Source organism: Pholcus phalangioides, unplaced genomic scaffold (genome assembly GCF_987345545.1).
Source record: "Pholcus phalangioides strain wild (caught in Gottingen) unplaced genomic scaffold, Ppha-v1.0 ptg000015l_1, whole genome shotgun sequence".
In the NCBI taxonomy this organism is placed as follows: domain Eukaryota; kingdom Metazoa; phylum Arthropoda; class Arachnida; order Araneae; family Pholcidae; genus Pholcus; species Pholcus phalangioides.
This window is the reverse complement of record NW_028301608.1, coordinates 115,872,386-115,899,119: the sequence shown is the minus strand read 5'-3', so window position 1 is coordinate 115,899,119 and position 26,734 is coordinate 115,872,386. Positions and strand designations below refer to the sequence as shown.

At 34.9% G+C, this 26,734-nt stretch overlaps 1 protein-coding gene across 1 annotated transcript in view; it reads right to left on the bottom strand.

Annotated features, from left to right (window-relative positions):
- thoc5 (THO complex subunit 5) overlaps positions 1–25,062 on the bottom strand; it is a 46,418-nt gene extending 21,356 nt beyond the window's left edge. Inside the window, exons 1-15 of the mRNA XM_089245243.1 lie at positions 24,836–25,062; positions 21,158–21,304; positions 18,299–18,409; positions 17,981–18,078; positions 16,283–16,358; positions 15,661–15,731; positions 14,944–15,058; positions 13,372–13,504; positions 12,579–12,653; positions 12,367–12,410; positions 11,741–11,840; positions 8,472–8,571; positions 7,014–7,115; positions 1,917–2,128; positions 1,062–1,165 (exon numbers count right to left, since the gene is read on the bottom strand). Of these exons, the coding sequence (XP_089101369.1) occupies positions 1,062–1,165; positions 1,917–2,128; positions 7,014–7,115; positions 8,472–8,571; positions 11,741–11,840; positions 12,367–12,410; positions 12,579–12,653; positions 13,372–13,504; positions 14,944–15,058; positions 15,661–15,731; positions 16,283–16,358; positions 17,981–18,078; positions 18,299–18,409; positions 21,158–21,304; positions 24,836–24,904 (1,557 nt within the window). The 5' untranslated portion in view covers positions 24,905–25,062. The remainder of the gene's footprint in view (positions 1–1,061; positions 1,166–1,916; positions 2,129–7,013; positions 7,116–8,471; positions 8,572–11,740; positions 11,841–12,366; positions 12,411–12,578; positions 12,654–13,371; positions 13,505–14,943; positions 15,059–15,660; positions 15,732–16,282; positions 16,359–17,980; positions 18,079–18,298; positions 18,410–21,157; positions 21,305–24,835) is intronic.
- Between the last annotated feature and the right edge of the window lie 1,672 nt (positions 25,063–26,734).

Sequence of the window (26,734 nt, the reverse complement as noted above, 5' to 3'; positions counted from 1 at the left end):
CTCATTCTTAAACATTGTAAAGAAATAGTGTTTGCAATGCATGATACACTGAACAAATGCAAATAAAATTTGCTCCTTTTTTTGCTTAAACGAAAAGCAGTAAAACCTGATCTTGAAACCAGTGTACACTTGTTTTGCAATCCAATCTTTACTGGGGCCCTATACATATAAAAACAATGCAAACTAAAAAAAGTGTAAAGGCCAGGCAAATCACTGGATTGGAGTAGAAAAATAAGCTGCCCGAGGGCATGATAGAAAATCAGGGAAGTCTCCCTTTTTGCAGCACCCGAATGATGTTTGGGAAAAAATGTTAAGTGGTTAAGGATCTGATCGAATTTAACAGTAAAATTCAGTAACACTTGACTTGCCCTAATCAAAGTTATGTTATACGGATGAAGGATGAGTGACATAAAACAATTACTTCTGAGACAAAATAATAAAAATGTACATTGTGTATACTACCAAACAGCAAATAACTCACTGCTGATGGCCTTGTCACAATGTGAAATTATATAGCACATTCCTAACATTGGCACATAATACCAATTTACCAATCTGGAGAAGACATAGAATGTGCATATTGTTAAAACAAATGCATAGGATATATATCATCATCACTCATTTCCAATCCACTGCTGGATGCAAGTCTCCTCTAACTTAGCTTGACAATATGAAACTAATTAATCTGATAAAACCAGTACAGGAAAGTGAAAATATGTCTATAAAATCAATCCATGATAAATGTGTGAAAATGCACATATTTCTATACATACACACATCAAGATGGTTTTTGGTCAAACCTTGACGTAAAATTGATTAGTCACAAAAATTATTTTGCATCACTGAATGTTTCTCATTAATACAGCTAACTGTTAAATGGAGAAGGTAGCCTATTCATTTTTCTGGAAAGCAGATTTTTAGGATACCCAATTTTCGTGCACATCATAATCAAACCTTATCGGTAAAATTTAACACGGGGGGTACTTAAAATTATGAGATTAATACAAAAAAAAAAAAACCTTGTGATAAGAAAATAAATATATTATTTATAATCTTCATACCATGACTTCAGACCATGATGCTGCACACCACTTTTTAAGCTTGGATTTGATATTAGATGCATCAGTGATTTCTACAATGTAACTAGGAACAGCATTGCCAGACACTGGAAGATTAAATAAATGTTACATAGCCTCAAAGAAAAGTGAAAACAACAATAATAGCATAGGTACCAATTTCTGTACTTGAAAAATCTGTAATTTGCCAAGTGATAAAACATTTTGCCGCTGTAAAAAAACAAAACAAAAAAACAGGTCAGAAAGGGAAAATTGGGAATTTTATGGGGTGACCATGATCTTTTTTCCCTTTTGATATTCTGGTATTTCCTCATACTTTTGGCCATCTTGACTTTTTTTTATAAATATTTATCTCACATATTAGCCATGTCAAACATTTTTTTCATACAATCCATTTTAATTCCCTGTGATTTGCAGTAGCGCTTCATTTCCCACCATTAGCATATTTTTCCAGGCAACTTAAGCAATAATCGGCAACTTTACTCACTTTAAGGATCATTTTAGTGATTTCCTGTATTTATAATCCCCATTCCTCGTAGCTAAGATTTCTAACTGAGGGATTTTCTTTAGGGAATTTTCATTTCTGTGAAGCTATTTGGGGATTTCTCTATAAAGATACAAAAAATCGTAAGAATCTGGTTTCTGACCAGAAGATTTTTTAATAAGGCTGAAAAAAAATCGAAAAGCTTCCGGGTAAATTCGAAGCATTGGCACCTATGTAATAATTAAAACAACCAGATATCTAGTTAAGCAACCAATAATAGAAGTTTTTAAACTGACACTTAAATATTGATTTCATAACATTCTCTCTTTTGAACCAGATATTAGATACATTCCTACCTAAAGTTGATACATCCTGCACGAGGCTCAATCTAGAAATCAATCTGAACCTTATAGCATTGATGACACTTTCCATATATGAGTCTTCCATTCCATTATCTGCTTCATCCTCCTGCGAGCTTCCAGAAGAAACGAACTGCAATCCCGAAACCCTTTGCGCCCACATGAAAGGCAAACCAGTTTCATCATTTGAAAATGGCATATCTTCATTCCTGAAATGTATAGGGAAAGTTTACATTATGAATAGATAGAGATTATCAATTTATTGATAATATAAGAGACAGTTTAAACCAGTTTTTGTCACATAATGTTGAAAACACACCTTGGCCCTTTTTTTTCCAACCGAACGCTACTCAGCTTGGGTCTATCGCCATGTGTAATTTACTATCTAGTGAGGTGTGCCGGAAGTGTAAGAGTGTGAAACTAACAGTCTGAGTGTGTTGTAACAGATCAGGATAGCATCCTTCTCCACTACATTATATATTACTTTGTTATATGGAAAATAGTCATATGTTTAGCATGGCTCGTACTCTTCCAACAAAAAAAAAATTCAAGGATTATTCAAGCACTTTTCAAGGTAAAACTTAAAAATTCAAGGACTTTTTTTTACAAACGCATATTTTTCACATGAATAGGCACATATTTAATTTTGATTAAAACTTTCAGAGATTACATTTCTACCTACATTATTTCACATCATCCGTAATGAATAAAGGAGGCCACATACACATATATATCATACAAAACATATGACACATTGAATAACATAATTCGTGCCTGTCAATTTCCTCATTGAAACGTAGTTTAGTCTCTAAATATTGACATTAATTTTCTTTTAAAGACTAAAAAAAAGAACTCTTCTAAAGACAGAAAAAGATTAAATTATTTCTTTCATTAATTATGAATTTATTTCATTAATGCTGAAAAAATTTCTTTGTTAATGCTGGAATAATTTTTCATTAATTCTGGAATTTTTTCATCAGTTCTGGAATTATTTCTTTCATCAATTCTGGAATTATTTCTTTCATTACTTTTGGAATACTTGCTTTCATCAATTCTGGATTTGTTTCTTTCGCTAATGCTGAAATTCTTTCTTTCATTAATGCTGAATTATTTTATTGATTATAAAATTATTTCATTAATTCCGGAATTATTGCTTTATTAATTTTGGAATTATCTCTTTTATCAATGCTGAAATTGTCTTTCATTAATTCTGGAATTATCTCTCATTAATTTTGGAATTGTCTTTCATTAATTCTGAAATTATCTCTCATTAATTCTGAAACTATCTCTTTCATAAATTTTGGAATCATATCATTGATACTGAAATTATTTCCTTCATTTATTGTTTTAAACTCCTTTAAACAACTATGGATGCCATTAGAAAATAACGGAGATGCGCCGACATTCAACACGTCACGTGATTTTCCAAGGAATGATGTAGACCACTGATGTCATACAAGTACTGGAACTAAAGGGCCGGGAAAGTGGGGGGGGGGGGGCAACTGCCCCGGGTGGAAATTTTTAGGTGAACACCATTATAAAATTATCAAATTCCGAATTGGTGGGGGGTATAGCCCTGTGTCATACTCCCTCCAGTAATATAAGCTCAATGGATTTCAGCACCGATTCACCCATTGAAGCACAGCTTGCATTTGGCGGCATTTTTGTCTGGCACACTCAGCAACCAATCTTGATAGAAGGGATTTTTCAGCCACACAAGTAATTAAAAGTACACGCACTTGCTACTCATTTTTTTTCTTTCTTTAAAGAACCTTGTACAAAAAAAAGCACTTCACATCAACATCACTCATAAATAAATATTTTGTTGACAGCATGGGCGGAGATACGGAGGGGGGGGGGTAGTGTGAAAGGTGAAGTTGACTGATCTAATGTATATATGCATATATGAATTGACATCATCATTGTGCCCCCAGAAATAATGACCGTGCCCCCCCCCAGACTTCCAAGTCTATCTCCGCCTATGGTTGACAGTAATCAGAGAAAGCTTTGCTCACTTACGTACCGAAAGCAAAAATTATGAAACTTTTTTTTCTAAGATATTGATTTCTCAAGTCCTTCAGCAAAAATACCTAGTACAAAAGTTTAATGACTTCCAACGACTCCAAATACGTCTACATACGATCACAGGATACATGCTACCATAAAGCCGGGTTTTCCTAGAAGTGGGTTGTTGCAATACCTTCTAGAGCAGAAGGACTTCTACTCTAGAAGGAGGTATTGGTTGTTGGGGGCCAGAGCGTGCCGACTGAGCTGAAGAAAAAAAACAACGATCGGAAGTTCATTTTGAAGTCTAGCTTTTATTCCATAAAAGTTGCAAGGGAAAAAAGCAAGATCATTTACAATCATAAAAAAAATAAATAAATAAAACGGCCGACAAATAACAACCGGCAATCCCAGGGAGAAAAAAAAACAATCCCGACATAGACGTGGAAAAAACCAGCCTACAGCACAAAGCTGAGCTCCCGTGACGGCGAGAGCATGCCGCCAGAGATTTACATATTGCGTCGGGCCGAGCGGTTCCACGTGCACAGAGAATAAAAAGGGAAAAAACATTCCAACATAGGTTTTTGGTGCCGCATGAACCGAACTGGATCATTTCGTGTTGACAGAAACGTGTTACATAATCACACTACGCATTTGTGTATTCCCACCGTGGCGCATCAACTCACAGCCCTTCCGTCAACATACATTTGCATGCTCCGGTATGAAGGGAAGCATGGAGCTCCATGAAGGGAAGTGAAAGAAAACCAAAATGAAGAGAAGATCGGTAAAACGAGTGGCGCACAACGCATTTGACTCCTCCAGAAGCAGTCGGCCAATCACGCTCCACGTAAAACACTGCCGTGAGACTTGTTGCGCTCTCTAGGAAAACAGTCGAACTTGTTTTCTTATTATTGGTAAATGGACGGCATGTCACGCTGGGTGATTCACTTTGCACGCGGCACAGAAAACCTGCTCCTACAAAAACCCGGCTTAAGAAGGGGAAAAAACATGCTTTAAACCCAATTATCCAGGGTTATTGGCTGCTAAGGTTTTTTTCCTGTGCTTTACACTTTTTTAAGGATGTCACTTAAGGAGTAAAAAAAAAAAAAATGGCGAAAACTATTTCGGAAAACACAAATTTTTCAAGGACTCTCACAGAATTCTTAAAAAAAATTCTTTTTCAAGGCCTTGAAAATGAACTTTTTTTTAAGGACTTTTCAAGGTTTTCAAGGACCGTACGAACCATGTTTAGGCCCCAGGGGCCGCTCAGCTACCAGAAAACATTCGAAAGCTCCGCTGGTGTACCATGACTAGTCAGAGGTCTGCTTAGTCCTACAGCTGTAGGGTGGGGTCTTGCGGTCATTAGACGAGGACAGAACCAAGGTCGGGCAGCTGATGTCCCACCAAAATTTATTTCTCACGTAACATACAATTATTGATTATTTTGTGTGGGGATTCTCCTGGGGGAGATATCACAATGGTCTTGTTAAATTGTTATTGTATAATAATATTACATACTTGTTTCAGTGGTTGGCTGCAGACTTCTGCCAGAATAGTTATTTTATGTTTTTTTTTGTTTAATGTGAAAGGCGTGGTCTGAGAGCCTGATCAGCTCTCAGATTATGTTTTCTTGTGTTACCATTTGAATTGTTGTTTAATTCTTAAATTTGTTTCTTATGAAAATTTGTTTCCTTTGTGATGTCAGAGTATTATCTAGAGACGGAGTGTTGGATGGGTGGACAACTGGTCCTAGATTAGAACCGGTTTTCAGTTGCATAAATATGCGTCGCTTGTTCGTACTAATTGCACTCACTCAATTACTTCTTGCTTTTACTACTTGAGTAGCTAAACTAGTTGATCTCAGCTTTGGTCGTGAAATCTTAACAATTCATTATAATAACAAATTACTAGTTCTCTTGTTCCTGGTGGGCCCGATGAAAATGTTTTAATGAAAATCTAATAAGTTTTATAAAAAGTTTTCAGTTTGGTGACTGGACGCCCTCACTGGGTGAAGAAACCCGAGCGGTTTATTCCTGATGAAGCTTCCAACTTGGTGCTAATAGAGACGTCCAGTATTTTCTCCAACTCCCGACATTGATTTCGCCAAACTCCGATGGACTTTCATTTGTGATCGTGGGGAGATCTTCTACCTGACACTAGCTGCTGATGACTTGTCTTGAAACATAGAACTCTACTCTTCGGTTGTATCTAATGGAGTGAATGGACCTGCACCATGATCATGACTAAACGACACCAACTTAGTCTGCGAGCAGAAAGGTGATATTTGTCTAAATGGATATGGACTTCCAATGGTGAGACCCATCCACTTCTATTGATACGAACCTTGGAATAGATGACTTTAATTTAAAAAAGTTGTTCTTAACGAATGAATTGAATTTAATGTAATATGCCCATTAACTAAATGTAATAAAGCAATTGAAGTGATACAAAACAAACTTGTTTTTTGTTTACTCCTTGTTGTTTGCCTTATCTCAGTATAATTCGAACCAGGCATGTAACCCTTTAAAGGGACATTACAGTGTATCTAGTGTTGTGTATGGTTTTTCAGTGCTGCCATCCATATTTCAGAAGTGAAGTGTAATGACTGAAAATTTGTACTGTTTGTAGGTCTGTTGCTCTCTGTGGTGAGACTTTGTAACGGTCAGATCAGCTGATATTTGCACCTCAAAGTTGGGAGAACCACAGAAACCAACTTCAGTCGACCACCACTGTGATGATGGTGGGGCTCGAACCCGTGTCCCTGCGATGCAAGTCCGCCACTATGACCACTCGATACCCTGACACTAACAAATCTTTCCCTCAGCAGATCTGAGCTTCATTGTTGTCTGCTGATTTTACTAGAAAACGTTTACATAATACATTTTTGAATGGATTCATCATAGGAAAACTTTACTATATTTATTAAAAAATAATCTAAATAACAAATCTGAGGATTTTGCCATATATACATGCATGAAAGCAGACTATTGAAGATTATTTGGAAATTCCCTAGGATTGTTTCTCTGACATTTATCACAAGCATTATGAAATCTAATACATCGTTATTATATTCAAAATAAAAATACTAACTCTAATTTCTTCAGCAGGTATTTGTTTGCTGGATTGGGTGAAAACAGTCCAGTATCATCAGGAAAAAGACAATTCAACACAGTCTTTGGATCTAGCAGAAATCTAGGTATCAAACCACAATGGAAATTCCATTACTCAACATACAATTTCTACACAGCAAAGCCACTTTATTTTATCAAAACCTCTTTATAAAAAGGAATTATTTTTGGAATTATATTATTTAAAATATGAGAAAAATTGTGGTAAAAATTTCACTACATAGAAAAGTTCAATATACAACCACTGCTATATTATTGATAGTTGACATAAACATGATTGATCCTGCACTTATTAAAAATATCCATTTCAGACTATGTAAGAATGTATGTGCACATTTGTATTTGTATTTAATACAAGGAGGAACAATTGCATAATATTCACTTATGAAATTTATTCTCTCATTCAGCCATACAAAATATACTGCCATATTGTTTCATTCAATTTGTTTGTGATGTAATGAATCACAATATGTCTAAATACAGTACCGGCCCATCCAGTTACCCTGCTTTTCTTGTTAGCTCCCTTTGTGTGTAGAAGAGGATAACATGTCAAACAGAATGTCCAGGGCTATTGAAAGGAAAATTATTATTTGACCATAAAAAAAGGGTCACCGCATCTGACGGTTGATCATTAAGAGGAGTTTTACTGTTATTATTCAAATCAGTTTTTTCTCCCCCACCACTTTCCAGTAATCTGGCAATTTCATTATTCCGGCATGACCCTAGTCTGATATGCAATACCAAGATTTCAAATGATAGGATGCTTTACATGTACAAACACTATAAATTATTGCTGTTTTGCGGTATTACAACTGTTTACAATACGCTGCCAGCCATAGAATCAACTGACCAATCGCAAAACAATAGTGTAGTTCAAGCCACTTATGTGCATAAATACAACCTGAGACTCCAGAAAACTTGACTTTGATCCAGTTTATCAATTCTCCTGATGATGCCAACCACTAGTGTTGGGGAAACGTTGAGAACAAACTCAAACGGACGACGGTCTTCGAACCCGAAAAAACAATTTTTATCAAATGATGGCCGCGAAAACCTTATAGACTATTTACTATAAATTATTGTTTGCTTTTTGAATAAATGTGTTGTGTCAGCAAGATGACAAGATCCCAAATAGAAAAATTCAGTAACTATACTTGAGTAGTGTTAAATACAATTTTGGAAGTTTAAGACAGAAAATATGGTTTCAGTTGAGCAGTTCATCCATTAGAACAGTACCAACATATATACATTTTTAAATGAATATGTGGGTTTACAAAAAAATTCTATTATTTTTCTCTCTTAACCAATTTATCACTGGATACAAAATGCATTTAAAAAGACATAACTGTGCTCAATTAATATACATTCATTTCATTGGCTTTTCATAATTTAAAATAATTTGTAAAAATATTCAACATACTTGTCAGCCACTGCACTAGATTTTGAAGTCACAGACTTTACAGAAACCGTCACAATAGACAAACGATATAAATAGCTAAACTCCAAACATATTTTTCCTCCTAAAAATATAAAACACATTGTGGGAACAATAACAGAACACATATAATTTTTGATGCATGTTATCAAAATTTATAATCAAAGAATATTCAATAGTATCATCTCAATTAAAAATATTTTAATTCTAAAATTTCAGAATTCCCAATTTTTCAACTTTTAAAGTAGCCTACATTTGCATACATGAATAAATTTTTTATTTAGACACATTAAAAACATACAAGACAAAAAGATAAAAAGAAAACTACAAAACAAACACTATTTTTGACCCAAAGGGATATAATCCTTCCATGGGTAATAAACAGTAACACGAATGGGACAATTTTCTCAGCAACAACGAGTACAAAAACAATACACAATAATATTCAATATGAAAATTAACTGTTCTTTTAGAATATTACTAAACTGTTTAAATGTTATCTCGCTCGCTCTCTCAAATTACAGGGATTAGTTAATTATCAAATAAAATTAACTGTTCAATACTCGTTATTTCAAATACGTAATTTATTATAGCTCTTTTATACATATTAAGTGAAAGCTGTTATCTATTAATACCATTAAAATCATTGCATAACCTTGCAGCAAGAAAGCATAAAGATTTTTTATAAATTGCTTTTCTTGGTAATGGTATACGATAGATTTTCTGTTTCCATAGTACTTCTTTGTGTAATTGCTCTGTTGGGATACCAGTCAGGATTTTTATACATGAACAGCAATACTTTATAAAAATAAAGTTGAAGCATGCTAAAATGAATTAATGATACATCGCATAGCGAGAAATTATTGTTAACATGCAGAATATCTTGTTGAAAAAAATCATAATAATAAACTGCTTAAAGATAGAATAGAATTTTTGTATGTTCCTCCCCAGACAGTTAGTCCATATCATATAAGTGGGAATACCCATACATAGAATAATGCATATGAAATATTAGATTTTAGTTTAAACATCAAGCTCATAATTGTTCTTAGTTTATTGACAATTAAAGTAGTACGATCTTTCCATTTCAAGTTGGACGAGATAACTAATCCAAGATATTTGTAATTTATTATTCTTTCTAGATAAGCACAATTACAAATAGTATCAGGATGAAAATCATAACATTCATGAAATTTAATTTCAGTTGTCTGTGTATTTAGATTCACTAAATTAAAATGCATCCATTTGGTTTTACTTGCGTTAAGCTGTAGTTGAAGACTCTTAATTCTTTTATTTATGGTGTAAATGTCTTTTTCTAAATTTTTTTTATCAAATCTTCAATTGTGCCAGCAGTACAAATTAAGACAGTGTCATATGCGAATGACACCAAATGACCAGAAATATTAACATTATGTATTCCATTTATTTAAATTAAGAAAAGTATTGATCCCAAAAACCAATCCCTGGGGTAAACCTGTATTTATTATTTTAACATCACTTACACTGTTATTAATTCTTACCAACTGTTTCCTATTTGTAATAAAAAGTCTAAACCAGTTACGGGGAAGGCCTCTTATTCCAATATTTTTTAGTTTTTCTAATAAAATATCCCAATTGACTGAATCAAATGTCTTGCTAATATCAATGAACACAGTTGATACCTTTTTATGATTATTTATATGATTTGTTATGTATAATCCATAAATTTAGTCAGACATTTCAGTGTTCATTTTTTCTCTAAAACTAAATTGTCAATGCGAGTAATAATTAACAGCTTTTAAATAAGAATGAAGTTGTTGTTTGATCCATTTTTCTATTCATTTCAACATAACAGGTAATATTGAGATAGGTCTGTAATTGTTCAGATCCTCTTTGTTACCTGTTTTGTATATGGGTGTGACAATAGATTCTTTGAGTTCAGTAAAAAAAATTCCAGTACTTAGAGGTTTGTTGATCAGATGAATTATAACCAATAGGTGGTGACGATAGATAATCTTGAGCATTCTGGGTGTTAAGCCATCACTTCCCACAGGTTTTCTATTATTTAGTGATTTAATTAAATTATCAAGCTGTGTGAAATCAATTTCTCGAAGAACAAATGAATTAATATTAAAATTTTCAATAAGAGTAAAAAATTGCTCTCTTGATTGTTTATATTATCATTTTTCACCCAATCAATAAACTTGGTATTAAAAAAGTTAGCTAGTCAGTGTGAATTATTATAATTTGGTAAAGTGATACTTTTCTTATTATTTATAAATTTATTTATGAATTTCCATTATTCTCTTTTATTTTATCCTAAGATATAATGAATTTCTCTTCAAAATAGTCATCTTTACATTTCTTTATTATTTTTTTAAAATTAGCCTCATATTGTTTATACTCAATTTTATAGTCGAGTATAAATGGTTTTTTGCAGTGTTTAATATACAATTTTTCTTTAATATTTATCATTTTGATCAAGTCGTTTGTAATCCAATCACTGCGACTTGTTTCATTTTTGGATTTAATATTTTTTTTTTGTAAAATTTTGGTGTTTAGTCTGTATTAAGAGTTCTGCATTTGCTTTGCTGGGTTTCTGCATCAAGATTGAAAAAGACTAATTAAAAAAGTATTAAAACGCCACCTGGCAGTCGAGTGGTTAGGGAGCTAGCTTCTGACTGCAGGTTCGGGCATGGATGTTTACTAACACTAACAAATTCCCTGGACAAATCATAAAGATCTCTTGGGAATGCATGATGATCACATTATTATTAAAATAGTCAATCTCAAATGAGAACAGAATTATGTTTGAATAAAATGAGAAGCAAACCATTCTCAGATGAAAACAACCACAATTTTTTATGGGTATATATAGTGATAGGTTTTTTTTTGTGAAAATTATCTTTATTTTGTGTAGATATATTTTAGTTGTTTCACATTGATAGTTTTATTGGCGTTTTTTTTAACAGCCACTTCATTGGGCATTTTGCTGCTGTGCCATTTGTATTTACAACATGCTTCTAAATCACTTAAATGACATAAAAGTAAAAAATGATATTCAATCATATTTAAGAATGTTTGACATTTACAATTTCATTTAAAACATAAAACCAATGTTCAATTTACATAAATTAAAAAAAACCAAACATTTTTTTTCTTCATTAAATCAATTTTGAAATAATGTAAAATACCACACAGGTCATTTTAGATCATCAGCTAATGTAACACTATGGTCTGAGTAAATAGTACTAGGATTTTATAATAGTACTCACCATTTCCTTCTACAGCCAAGTGAACAGATAAAGGATGCTTGTTTAAGACATCTTTATGTGAATCTTCAGGTCTGACAGATATTGAATGTCTATGTCTTTTCTAAAAAAAAATTATTTAAATTTTAAATTTCAGTAGCCAATGTCTGATTTACAATACAAGCTGTGCTAGACTTTCAACAGAAACAAAACATATACCTCTTTTTGAAAATCACAGTTTAATTTATTAAATGACGCAGAAATTCACAAAATATGATACAGAAGAGGTTATTACAGGTTAAAGGTTTATTTACACACATCAGTTACGACCCGTCTCTATCCCCCATGACTTGTCTCATCTCAGTTCAAAAAAATATTCTTCTATCTACTACACTATCAAGCATTTTTCATACATTACAGCATTCACACTTATCAAACATTTTTCACAATCCAATCCTAATATGATTTGGATAAATGTAAACTGTGTGTGTGCTTAATAGAACTTTTTGTGCACATGCCAACATTATGATTAGGTATTCTTATTAACCCCCCCCCCCCCAAATAAACGAAGATTGTGTTTGAGGAGCTTTGTAGAAAAATATGCATCAAACAGAATGAGAAGAATGTATTAAATGTCACTAGAAACTTACTGGATTTGGCATTTCTTCTTGGTCTGACTCACCACTGTCATCAACTATAGTGAAAATATAAAGAAATTAAAACAAACCTGACAGAAACAAGCATCACTAGAAACCAGTTACAAAACATTCAAATTTACTTTATATCAAGTTAAAATTAAAAAGAAATATAGGCCTATTTCCATAATTTCATGAATAAAATAAATCTAAAAACTTTTACTTACGAATGTCATCAAGTTTAAGCTGTAAAACTCTAGCATCATCGATGCTTCCTTCTATCGAAACATTAATTTTTTTGTCTGAAAAAAATTAAATAATAAATCAATGTTTACAGTTTCAAAGATCTAACTAACTGACTTAGGTTTTGAATGTTGATTTGAGTTACCATAAGGTTTCATTTGTTCTAATAGTACAAAATAACCTATTGCAGAGGTTTCCAACATTATAGTTAGTGCAAAACCCTTCGTAGTTACGCGACTATTTCATGGAATCCGAACGAACATGAATATTTCTCAACATATATATTTTTATTGCAACAACAATAAACTTCACATTTTTTGTCTTCAATGAAACACCTGTTGAAAAAATATGAGCTATTGTGATGATAGCCAGTCATCCAGACAAAATATGAATAAACCTTAATGAGACCAAATTGTATTTATGTACAACAAACTAGGAAACAATGGTAACCCCAAATACTAAGTCATGGCTCCAATAGGCAAATTCCTCAATGAAGTGGTTGATACAATCTAGTGTTAAAATATATTTATAACCCCCATAATAAAGGTGTAAACATTTGGGAGCTTCATGAAGTTTTCAAAAAATAAATTCGAACTTTTTAAAATTATTTCAAGGATTTTAGTGAACTTGATTTAAAAATGATTCAAAATCACATAATGGAAAATTTCATCACTTGGCTTCTAGATAGCAAGTAAATATGAGAAAATGTTATAAAAACACAGCTATCCCTGAAGGCAGTTAAAATTGTATATCTGAAAAATTATTTAGCTGACTCACCGCAAGCTTCTCTGTAAGCGCAAGCTTCCACATACAAAGTATACAGTGGTTTAGGTAAGAATTTCGCTATCCTGTGCTTGAAGTGAACTTCTTGTAAAGGCATACCCAACTTGGTTTGAAGTGGTTCTGTAGCCTGTAAAGGGGGGGGGGAGGTAAGGGGGGGGGGGAATAATGAATTTAAAATAAACAGATTAACATTATTTTCCTCAATCCATAGCTTTTAATACATAATATTCATCACGTTTCAACACTCTTATTTAAAATGCTACCAGAAATAAAAAAATAAAAAAATATGTATTCGAACTAAATACAGCCAGGCTCACGTATAATAACCGTTTTGCCCACAAGAAAGTTCATAACAATTATATACATATTTTTTGCAGATACATTTTAATTTCATTATAAGAATCAAGAAGCTAGCTATCCATACTTAGAATAAGACAACCATAAGTATTCTTTATGGGCATTGTATAATATTTTAGCATGTGTATATATTGTTTACAATTTTTGTTATTTGCATTTTTAATTGGGTTGCTATATTTTTGAAATATATGACATCCATATTTTTATGGGCATCTTTTTCTCAGCTACCTCGTTGGGCATTTTGCCTGTTGTAACATTGTATTTGTATTTGTAAGGACGCCCCAATGTGTTATTTGACACCCACTCAGTACAAGAAAATATCTAAGATAAAACTTTAGTCTTTCATATTTGGCCAAAAGATGCATAAAGTACAAATACAGACGTGCCAACTTTTGAAATCCAGAAATCCGGAGATTTTCCCGAGGGCCCCCCCCCCCCCCCCCCCATAGACTTGATCAAAAAAAAAGTTCATAAACTTTTTAAGAAAAAAAATTTTTTTTTTTAAATAAATTAAGAAAAAGTTACATTCCTCCCCCCCCCCCCCAAGGCAGGTTCTGCATTGCCCCTGAGAAGAATATAATTCCATGCCAGTCTTTCCATGCAGAATAGAGAAATCACATCTACATACTGTTCATAAAGTATTTGTTTCCTTTTGTGGATGCTATCAGTGATTGATAATCTTTGGTATATGAATTCTTAAAAGCTTTATATTTAGCTGTATATAGCTTAAAGTTTTATATTTGCTTTTTGAAGATGTTTAATTGGAAGAAACGATTTAAAAAAATTCAAATTACAAAGCTGCGGACGAAAAAACATGTTTACCGCGCGGCTGTTAATGGAATACAATAACGATTACACAGGAATTTTGGTAACCAAGGTCATGCCCCTGATTAATGATTGCAGATAAATGCTACGAAAACAAAGTCGCGTCTTTGCTAGTTGCTTAAATGCGGTCACAGAGACTTTTTTAAGGCTGCTCGATGGAAATGACTACTACTGTCCTCTATAGGTGTTTTCCCTAACGACAACGGTAATTATTGACGCCACAACAACGTGAAAGCTCGCGTAAAATCTAATTTTCTGCCAAAATCCGGACAAATTTTAATAAATCCGGAGAGCGGGAGTAAGGATGAAAAATCCGGTCTCCTGCCTAAATCGGGAGAGTTGGCAGGTCTGCAAATATAATTATGTGAATAATTACTGACATACTTGGATTATATTTTGCAGAGTAGGATGGATACTAAGCAAAATTTCTTTTAGCTTCCTTATGCTTTGTTTGCAGCTCTCCCTCGACACTTCAGCCTGCTTAGATTTGGTTGCTAGCCTTATATATAAGAAAAGAGGGTGGAGAGAGAAATGAAATGAATTAGTTAATAAATAAGCAAGAAACCCCCCCCCCTCCAAAATACATATATTAATTTTAATAGCATTTTCAAAATATTATTCAATAAAAAAAAGTATTATTAGCACTTCACTTTTTTTCCATATTTACTCCATCCCTCTCAAACCCAAATATGATGCATGTCAAATGATACTTAAAATTTAGCTCCTATTTGTCAAGCTAACAATAGCATTGAAGTATCCTAAAGATTACCATCTTTATTTCAGTCATAGTCCAAATCAAATAGGATCCAAGAACATACTGTATGAAAGGATAAATATTTAGACATGACATTAACAATATAACTATTGATTTCTCACATTCATCTGCAGACAAATAGTTTTGAACATTTCCCAAGCTCATTAAAAAAAAAAACCAGAAAGAGACAAATAGACAATTATATGGCCCTCTGCATTGATAAATTAATTACTGTAGTGCAAAACTTCAAAATGACAGATACTAAAAACAATAGATTAGTGAATTTAAAAAAAAAAATATATATATATATATGTGTGTGTGTGTGTGTGTGTATATATAGTTAATACCTTTTACGCTGCTCAAGTTCCCATTGTAAACGTGCCAGAGTAAGTTCGTGACTATCTGCTTTTGTTATGTCCTAAAAAAATTAAACATTATATATAAGCAAGACATAACTAAACTAATGAAAATGGTTGTATGCAATGCCAATCTATTGATCAGCTTTGATTTGAACATGATCAATTGAAAATTTACCAAAGATTTAAAACATATATGAAAAGGTTTTTTTCACCCTCAAATAAATGAATTTGCCAATTTCAAATTTTACAACCAAAATGTCTATTTATCCTCCTTATTAGTTACCTATTATTTGTTTGTGCAACAAAGATTCAAGTGAATATAAAACCCATATAGTATATTAAATGCAATGTAGAAATGCTGTATACTCAAGAAAAAGAGTGAGATAATTAAACACATAAAAATCAGAGCTGTAGCCCCCTATCAGGTGCCAGCATGTGCCCAGGAAGGACTAACAAGTAGCCAATGTAAAAATGATAACTACATCAGAGTAATCTAATAATGTAGCCATTTTTGACAATAAATTGGACATTTGTGTCACCTTCCAAAAGCATCGCACAAGTTGGGAAGCACTGAATACAGAGGGTATAACTGAAATGCACTAGATCTTACCGGCTTACTAATAGATGGGGGAGCTTCCTTGTAGAACTCTTCAACCGGAACTAGTTCAATATCCTCATCTTGTGATCTGAACAAAATTTCAACAGCTCATTAGAATTATGCACTATGCATCAGAAGTATTTGAAATAAGTGACTTATTCTGATAAAAGATAAAGAAAACAATATTTAAATTTAGAGATAGACGGCTTTTCACAGCCCAATATGTTAAAGAAACATATTTTCTGGATTTTATGCTGAGATGAACTCGGGAAAAAAAGCCATCTGGCCTTCGCTGGGACTCGAATCCAGGCTCACTTGTAGATGACAACATGCTTGACCTATATGTTAGTGGGTCTGGGCTCGAGTCCCGGCAAAGGATAGATGACTTTTCTTTCAGAGTTCACCTTGGCATAAAATCCAAAATATCTGTTTAATATTTAAATCGGTATTGGTAGACGGTTATCCAAAAGTAAACATGCACCAATATAATATAGTAACATAATACATAACTTACAAAGGCAAAAACTGAAATTTATTAAAACAAAGTATAAAAAATAATTTTCTTTTAAAAACAAATTTAAAAAAAGCAAAGATGACACTTTCAAAGACTTATCAAGAATGTCATTGTTCATTTAGGTGTGAAACTGTCGTCTAATTTTAACTTTGAAGTGACAGGGTGACAAAAATGTACTAGCTTTAGAAGCATATGACAGATTTTTCATACAAAATGTAAAATAAACCTATTATTTACAGCAACTAATCCAAGAATTTTAAATCTGTAAAAAAAAGAAAAGAAAAAGACAGATAAGGCAAAAAAGGGGGGGGGGGTGAGAAAATATAGTACACAGTAAACTTTATCAAGTTTTTCAAACTTGCACTGTTTTGGAGAAGTTTACAACTGAGAAGCTAATTTCATGATATAAATTCAAAATCAATCTCAGAAAATGTAAAGGATGTCATAAAATAACTTTGCCAATATAGGAGTCCCTAGACACCGTAAAAATCAACTAATGCAAATAAAATTTGAGATACAGGGGTTTCAGAGTATGTACTCGACAATGAGAAAAAAACAAAAACTATAGGTGTTGTGATTGCCCATAGCAAAAATTTTTTTCCAAAAATTCAAATGGAAACACCCACTTTTATGCAAAGTGGTCATTGCAGTGAAAAACCATGAATGGTATTAGAATAGTGCCTGTAGCATGATAAACACGGGGGCTAGACGTAGAAACATGGGAAAACAGCCAATGCAGATCATGTTACTGCCACAGGAAATCCCCCTAACTAAAAGGTTAATGCACCAACCCTCTGGTGAGATCTTTATCTGCACCTTGCTGAGACGTTTATTGTGCTACGGGTACTGTTCCAAAGCCATGATTTTTCACCTTCGTAATATATGAAAGTAAGTGATGTTATTTGAATTTTTTAAAATTTTGTTACTGTAACCATAACTGTGAGAGCTAGGTTTTTTTTCTCTTTTCATTCTTCAGCGTATACTCTGAATGATCTATATTTTGAATTTCATTTGCATGAGTTGATTTTGCAGCTGCTACGGGCTTGTATAAAGATATATATTTTTCTTGAATAGAACATGAACAAAGTACATAAGGCAGATTTTCATCCTATTACTTTTATTCTATTCCATGTAGAATATAATTTCAGAGTTAATTAATGTAATCAGTACAAAAATGAATGCATGATTTTCATTACCTGAATTCCAAACACTTCGTAACTTCTTTCTGAAGATGCGTCACTTCATACTGAAGATTTTGAAACTGCAAATTCAGCGCTTCCACCTTTTGTTTCCTCTGAAATATAGCATCAAATATACATTCTTTATACAATAATAGGAGCACAAAATTTTAGCTAAATAAAAGAGAAAAAGCTGACAAAACAAAAATACAGCATTATATAAGTTAATATACATATAAAGACATATTTGCCTGCAACGGTCGAATTTTTATTTTTTTCAATAAATTTCCTTTCTCAATAGACACCCCCAAAGGTGTGGGGGAAAAAGGATTATACCTCACTAACAGCATCCCTAGATCTTTTACAATTGTGTTTGTCCAACCGATTGAGTTTCTTCAACTTCATGACCAGATTGTTGGCATCCATGATGTAGCTTTTATAATCAAACTGGAACAAAATAAACCGGTATAATCACAATGCTTCAAAAGACTAGGAAATTTTTTTTAATGAATATCAAAACAATAATATCTAAAGAAGCAAAAGTAACTGTAAAAATGAATTTGTACAAAAAAATGTCTGTCATGAAATACAGAGGTGCTCAAACTTGCACACAATTTCATTGATAATATAATTAAATTTTAGTTTTGGCTGCTGTATGTTGTGCCACAGGGTTATGCAGGTACTCCCTGTATAGGAGGAAAGAATGCAAAAATATTCTGGAACATATGAGACTGAGACAATATTTTGATGAGAATCAATTGATAATTTTTGTTGCACAGTGGTCATTTTTCCGCACACAAGGGCTGATTAGACCAGAACCCATAATTTACTGCTGATTCCCAATGGCAGCATTCAACCTTTTGCCTTTTTTCTTATACTTTTGAGAGGTTTGTGAGATAACCCCTTGCGTAGGAATTCCCTATGGTAGCAAATCCTTTCCGTAGTCATGCTGTTGCCATTTCTTATGTACCTCTGTATCAGAAAAGTTTCTGACAAAAACGAATCAGGTATCAAACTTGTCACACCTCTAAACATCTTTTAGTACTTTATAGGCTTGTATTTCATCGACCTGGGCTATTGCGCCCATATTTTGATGTACATAAAAATTAGTATCAAAGGAAAATGTGTGAATCTGTTTCTGATATCGTCTCTGATTTTATTTTTATACCTTGATGTATTCATTCTTAGATATAAGGTAGTCTACTTATTTACACACACACTCATAGTTTTAAGTAATCCGATGGTGACGGCAGGGCCTGCCGAATTGAAAAACGTTTAAACTCCCAACTACATTTCTTGGTTGCTTTTTGCAGAAAAACTATCTAATTTTTATTTCTTTCTCTGCAGGACAAGGTGAACCCTTTTTACGTTGCTGGAAAAAATTCAGAACAATTTTTTTTTTGCCCTCAGATTTGAGGTTTTAGCAATAGAAAATTTTAGGTGCCAATATCAATTTTTTGACCCGACCTGGCACCTGAGATTTATCAAGAACTAGGTTACAGTACAAATACAAATACAACGCCACAACAGGCAAAATGCCCAACAAGGTGGCTGAGAAAAAGATGCCCATAAAAATATGGATGTAATATATTTCAAAAATATAGCAACCCAATTAAAAATGCAAATAACAAAAATTGCAAACAATATATACACATGATAAAATATTGTATAATGCCAATAAAGAATACTTATGATTGTTTTATTCTAAGTATGGATAGCTTCTCGATTTACCCCAACATGTTTATCGTATTTCTTTTTAACCGTGTCAATCGTGTTTCAATTTACTATCTCCGGGGATAAGCTATTCCATTTATTAACAACCCTATTAGAGAAACATTCCCTGCGACACCATAGCCTTGCATTGTCCCTCACCAATCGATACTGGTGTCCCCTCGTAAAAGCAGTCGATTGGCGGTGTTTCAATGGGATGGATAGGATGGTCCATCCTATCCATCCCATTGAAAATTTTGAACAATTCGATCATATGTCCTCGACACCTGCGTTCATCCAATGTAAACATATTCAAAAAATAAAGTCGCTCTTCATAACTCAAGCCCCGTGTGCCCATAAGGACACGCGTAGCTCTTCTCTGCACCCATTCAACCAAGTCTATGTCCCTCTGTAGGTATGGTCTCCAAAACCTTACAGCATACTCCAGTCCAGGATGAACTCAGCCTCGAAAAAGCGGAAGAATGACTTTAGGAGAACGCGAAGAGACCTTTTTGAAAATGAGACCAAGCATTCTATTCGATTTTTTGACCACTGCTGAACAATGTTCAGAAAACCTAAGCCGCTCGTTACTGAGAATTCTCAAATCGGTGACCCTAGTTGCATCCGGGATAGTGACACCATTCAACTTGTAAGACAACCGTGGGTTGTCCGAACCAAAATGAGCGACCATGCACTTATCAAGGCTAAACGTCATGCTCCATTCATTTGTCCATGCTGCAATCCTGTTTAAGTTGGTCTGGAGCAACTCCCTATCGTTTTGATTCCCGATTACCCCCATTAGCTTCACATCATCTGCGAATTGGCTAGCAATTCCATCGATACCATGATCGAGTTTATCGATAAAAAGTTAAAAAGTATGGGGCCAAGGACACTTCCTTGAGGATCTCCACTTGTGACGTCTGTCCAACCAGGGAAATTCCCTGTTCACTGTAACTCATTGGGACCTATCTCTTAACCACGATTCTATCCAATTCAGCAAATTGCCTCCAATTCCAATCTCGTGTAAACGCTTCAAGAGTTTGCCATGTTGGACCCGATCGAATGCCTTCTGGAAATCAAGGTAAACAACATCTAGATTTTTGCCCTTACCCAAAGCCTTCGTCACGTGATCATAGAAACAAAGGAGGTTAGTTACACATGACTTCCCCTTCCTGAACCCATGTTGATTATCTGACAATATATTATTCTCGTCTATCCACTTCACCAACTGCCTTTTGATGATAATTTCCAAAATTTTTGAAAGGGAACTCATCAAACTCAATGGACGATAATTGGACACAGCTTCTCTACTACCCTTCTTAAGATTAACTTGCATCAGTGAGGATTCTACTTGTATCTGAATACATAATATAAAATTCACACAAACACATTTAATATGCATAGCTTGCGTCAGACCTATATAAGCTTTCCTTTTCAACATAGAACATGATGACTTGCAAAAAAAGTTGAAAAATGTAAACTTACCTCCGTTTTTTTTGTCTTCTTTGCGAGATAAACTGCTTGGAAAACTTCTTGCAATTTATTGCAGGTATCTAAAAACATCAGGAAGCATTGTTTTGTTCGAAGGTTGGCACTTTCCGCTTCTTCAAGTTGGAAACAGTCCACATTTACCTTTGAAAATAAATTAATATATAGAAGGAAAAAAAATAAAAGCATACATAACCATTTTTAATCAAACACTAACAACATTGAAATTTAAGAGAGCTTGAAACTTTTCCGAATGCTTAGCAAAATCTGAGCAGATTATTGGGCTGTGGGTATCCATCGATTGATAACTGTATCTCAAACAAAATGATGATTCCAATTTAAAAAATACCCAGAATGTGTTAAAAAATCACTCTGTACCAGTTTTGAGAGTGAAAATATAACTTGTAACAAAATAAATTTTTTACACGGTCCTCTAACCTCCAATTAGAAAGTTGTTGCCCAGTATCGCATGAGGCCAACAAAAAAAATTACATGTTTCTTAGGTGCAATATTCACCAAGATATTTGAATTCAAAAATCTGAGAAAAGTTGGGAAAGAACAGTATGAACTAATGGATAACACTTTGTTCCCTCATTTAATGCTGTTCTTTCCCAACTTTTGAATTAAAATTTCTCGGTGAATATTGCACTTGGACATGTTTTCTTTTTTTGGCCTCAGGAGACAGAGCAACAACTTCCTGACGATTGGAAGTCAGAGGATGGGGACTGTATAAAATATTTAGGTTTTTTATTTTATGACACTATTTTCACCCTCAAAACTGGTACATGGCAATTTCTGAGAACACATTTTGAGCATGTTTTAAATTAGAACCATACCTCTATGATGAACGGCTGATGAGATAAAGGTAAATCAATCAACAGTAAAATTAATTTAAATAATTTTTGTAAGAACAGCCTATGTTTTATGTTTTGTTCATTTTGAAAATATTTTCACTGTACAGCAGTGTTTCACAACGTTTTTGACATAGTGTCCTTTTTAGTGAAGGTCAAGGCTCCATGGACTCCCTGTAGTGAAGGTTAATTTTTATGCTGCCTCCCCATGAAATTTAAAATGTGTTGCTTCTTCATAATTGCATATTATAAAAAATTTAAGTAGTATAACGTACAATTTCACAACACTTCATGCAGGAGGCCTAATAGCGAATGAAAATTACTCTACTGACCCACAGGGTTCATTGAAAAACACGGCTATACAAAAAGTAGGTCTACATGATTCTGTTTCCCACACAATTATGTTACACATTATATATAGTTTATCTCAATATTTTTAAACTGATTGATATATAGCTTGGACTTTCTTTTTCCTATAGTAAATTTTTAAAACAAAACAGTTCACAGAGAAGTGCATAACAAACATTTATTAAGTACTGGCCGGTAATTAGAGGTCAGTCAGAAAATATGAATAAGCATAGGATGTGATAGTCTTAAAAGTCTGGGGGTTGGGGACTCATGATGGTGATGTCAATTCATATATACGCTTATACATTAACAGTCAGCTCCACCTTTGAAGCTCTGGGGGGGGGGGGGGGTGGATATCCCCCTATCTCTGCCCATGTGAATAAGAGTGGGTTTTGGTATAAAAAGATTTTTTAATGGTATGGGTGGGGGGGGGGGGGTAAGAAGTGAGTAGGCCTACTATATTTATAGAGTTCTGGCCTATCCAGCTTCTTGGTTATCCGGCCCACCCTTCCGCCACATTAAGCTGGATAATCCAGAGTCTACTCTAATTTTAAGTATTCATCTTCACAACCTTTTGCTTTTGCTAGTTCACTATTGCAACCTGGGATTTGTGAAGTACTGTACTAGACACCCTGAACCTATATAATCAAACTTAAATACACTATGGGGTGTTACATTGTATGTTCACAAATTATTTCACTAAAGTTATTAGGGAGGTTCAAGGAACAAAAGCCCAGTGTGTGATAATTTGAGTTTGAGCATGCATCAGCATAGCTTTATGGGTGGTCTTCATTTGATGATAGACGTAAGATGCTACAAATTCTAAAAAAAAAACAGATTTCTGGCTTATAGCATTGCAAAAACTAGAACCCATCACTATCATATTTGTTTTCTGAATGCCTAGCAATGTTTCAATGAAAACTTCAGTTGAAAAGCATTGGATTAACCTGAATATACAGAAAAACCATCACATTTTGCCACAGCATGGGCAGACTCGCCCAAAGGACACTTTATAATTCGCAGTCCTGTGGAATAGGGCTTTTAATGTATTTCTCTCCTCGTTAGTGGACAGTAAAATCCGACAATCCCTAATTTATTAATTTTGGGTGATAAAGCAAGAATTCATCACATTCAACTAAGATTATGCCCCAATCTTGTGTTGGTAAATATGATAAATTGTCAATTGATTATTTAATTAACTGAACATAACTATGGTCTAGAATGGTAATGTGTGTTGGTTTTGCTTGTTGATACCTGTGAAGAAAGCTAACATCATAAGCCATAGTGTTATGAATGTTTTTATCTTTTTCACAACTGTTTTAATTTTTAATGTGAAATATGTACAATGCATATATTATGTACGGGTAAAAATAATTCGTTTAATGAAGAGATTATATATGAATTTTTCAATATTTAATTAGACTTTCCAACTGTATTTGGGAATCGTGCATGATTGCCAGCAGAAGTGATGAATGTAGCGAAATTTAATCAAACTCTTTTTATCGAGATGACTGGTGACTCTGTATAACCACAGTGCATCACTTTTAGAGTGAAGCTGGGTTTTCCTAGGAATAGGTATGTTGCGCCGCGTGAACCGAATTAGACCATTTCACACCGGCAGAAACGTTTTACATAATCACTCTACGCATTTGTTTCCCTAGCGGGGCGCATTAGATCAGGACGGCTATATTATAGTATATGGCCTTGGCATCAGTCACTCTGTGTCGTCTGCATGCTCCGGTTTAAAGGGAAGGGAAAGAAAACACACAAGAGTGAAAATAGAATATTGGCAAAACCGTTGTGCATGATGCATTTGACTCCTCCAGAAGCAGTCGGCCAATCACGCCCGACGAAAAGCGCTGTCGCGAGGCGTATTGCGCTCTGTAGGAAAACAGCCATACTGCTTTTCTTGGTGAGTGGATGACGTGTCGTGCAACGTGAGTCACCCAGCGCGCCACGTCATCGGACATTATTGGTTGACTGCTTCTGGAAGAATCAAATGCGTCTTGCGCCACACGTTCCACAGATCTTCCCTTCATTTTTGCTGCGTTTTCTTTCCCTTCCCTTCAAACCGGAGCATGCAGACGACAGAGTAGCTGATGCCAGCGCCATATACTATATAGCCACCCTGAGCAGATGCGCCACGGTAGGAAAACACAAGCACATAACGTGATTATGTAACACGTTTCTGCCGACGCGAAATGACCCAGTTCGGTTCACGCGGAGCAAAAAGCCGACTACTAGGAAAACCCGGCTTCACATGCATACGAACTGATTGCGACCGAAGCCAAACGTCATATAGTAAATGCAAGCGAAAGGTTCTACTGTACACACAAATTCCAAGGGAATCGAACTCGCACCCACAAAAAAAAAAAAATTAATAAATGAAACTTATATATAATTGAATAATTAAGCATTATTTAATGGAGAAATTAATTCGAATCGATTAAATTTGCAGCTCTGGACGGAGACTTACGTGGTGAGTCTTTACACGCTTGACTTTTTTATCGCGTTGAGACGAGTCCTGTTTCTCTTTCTTGTTCATCCTTCTTTGATCTCGAAGGGGGGAAAAAACACAGACGAGATTCTTCCTCGGCGATTTCAACTTTTATTGAGGTTTTAAATCAGCTAATTTTGAACAAAATAAAAAACAAAATCACGCCGATCGTTGTTTGTGTCACAAACACTTTGCGTTGCCAGATCACATTAAGCAAATTTCCAGCGGAAGAGGAGTCCGAAATATTTTAAGAGTTATGCTGCCATCTAGAAATCAACGTATGAACCCCACTGAGTTATAAGTAAAGTTTACTTATAGCTCAGTGATGAACCCAAAGCAGTGGTTTAGTTTTCTGGCCAGAAAATCTATTACTACTACTAAACCATACATGCACCTCGTCCATATTCCACTGCAGAACTTCTAACGTACATGTTGGAATGTGCGTGTCCGTTTTGTGAACCTAATGTGAAGATTGTTTCCGTGTAATGCTTGTTATAGTGCTGCCATCTGCCTCCTATTTTTCGAACTATGAGTGAAGTGTAACGATTGAATATTTTTACTGTTGTAGGCCTGTTGCTCTCTATGGCGAGACTTTTTAACGGGGAGATCGGCTTGTATTCGCACCTCGAAGTTGGGAACCACAGAAAACCAACTTCAGCCGACCACCACTGTGGTGACGGTGGGGTTCGAACCCGGGTGATCGCGATGCAAATCCGTCACTATAGCAATTCGACCACCACAGCGGCAAAAGAAAATCTGGCCCGGGGGGGGGGGGCGCAACTAGAAACAAAGAAGATTTTCTCTTCAACAACTGGCTGTTGCAAAGATGAATTTTGAAAAGGGAGAAAATTCAACTGCCTTTGCGGGGAATCCAACCCACGTTCTTTCACTTTCCGGGTGAACGCGCCCCCTACAACAGCCAAAAAAAAAAAACCTTCGTACGGTAGCGGAGAGTGACGTCATCCTGTATAGAAACAAAGACAGACCCCCCCCCCCTCCCAGGTGACTTTACTATGTCATCTGGGGGGGGGCACAATTGTCTATGGCCGTCTTAAGAGCATCATGGGCCCCGGGCCAAGGGAATTTTTCTGAGGCCCCACCCGGAAAATTCTCAAAAATTTCAACTGGTTCTCATTATTTTGAGGCCCCCGGGATGTGTATATATCCATACGTTAAGATGGCACTGCAATTATCAATTTTGGCACCTTCCCGGAAACTGCGTGAATAAAGAGTAACTTTAGCACCCTTCTTGGTACAGCGCCAAATGTCTCTGTCCTCATCACCATCTGAGATAACGATGGTGACGCCTATTTGCGGTAGTGTAATTTTGACCGTGCAAACTTTCTTGTGTCGCGAGCACTGCCATGTCTATCATCACCCGAAGAGCACCCCTTACGGAAACTATTGCATACTTATTATAGCTGAAATCTGCATTAATTATAATCCTTGAATGCAGAGTGTGTTTAAGTGAAGCATTAATCAAGCTCTCGCGAGAACAAAATGGTACACGAGCATATTGGGCATTCTTGGTGCTCCCGAGTAACATTGAAGATGGCTGGTCTGTGAGAGAGCAAGGCCTCGTAAGAGCATCATAGGCCCCCGGGCCAAGTGATTTTCCTGCGTCCTATACCTGGCAAATTTACGTACTTATTCCCGAAAATTTCAACCAACCAGATCTCATTTTGGTGAGGGCCCCGGGTGGTCCATGCGTTAAGACGGAACTGATTAGAAGCGCTCAACAGGGCGGTCTTAAGAGTATCATGGGCACCTGGGCCAAGTGGTTTTTTCGGAGGCCCTTCCTGGTAAATTTCAACCGCATCTAATTTTTGAGAAGGCCCCCTCTTCCCTTGCGTTAAGACGTCACTTAAAGGTAGCGCT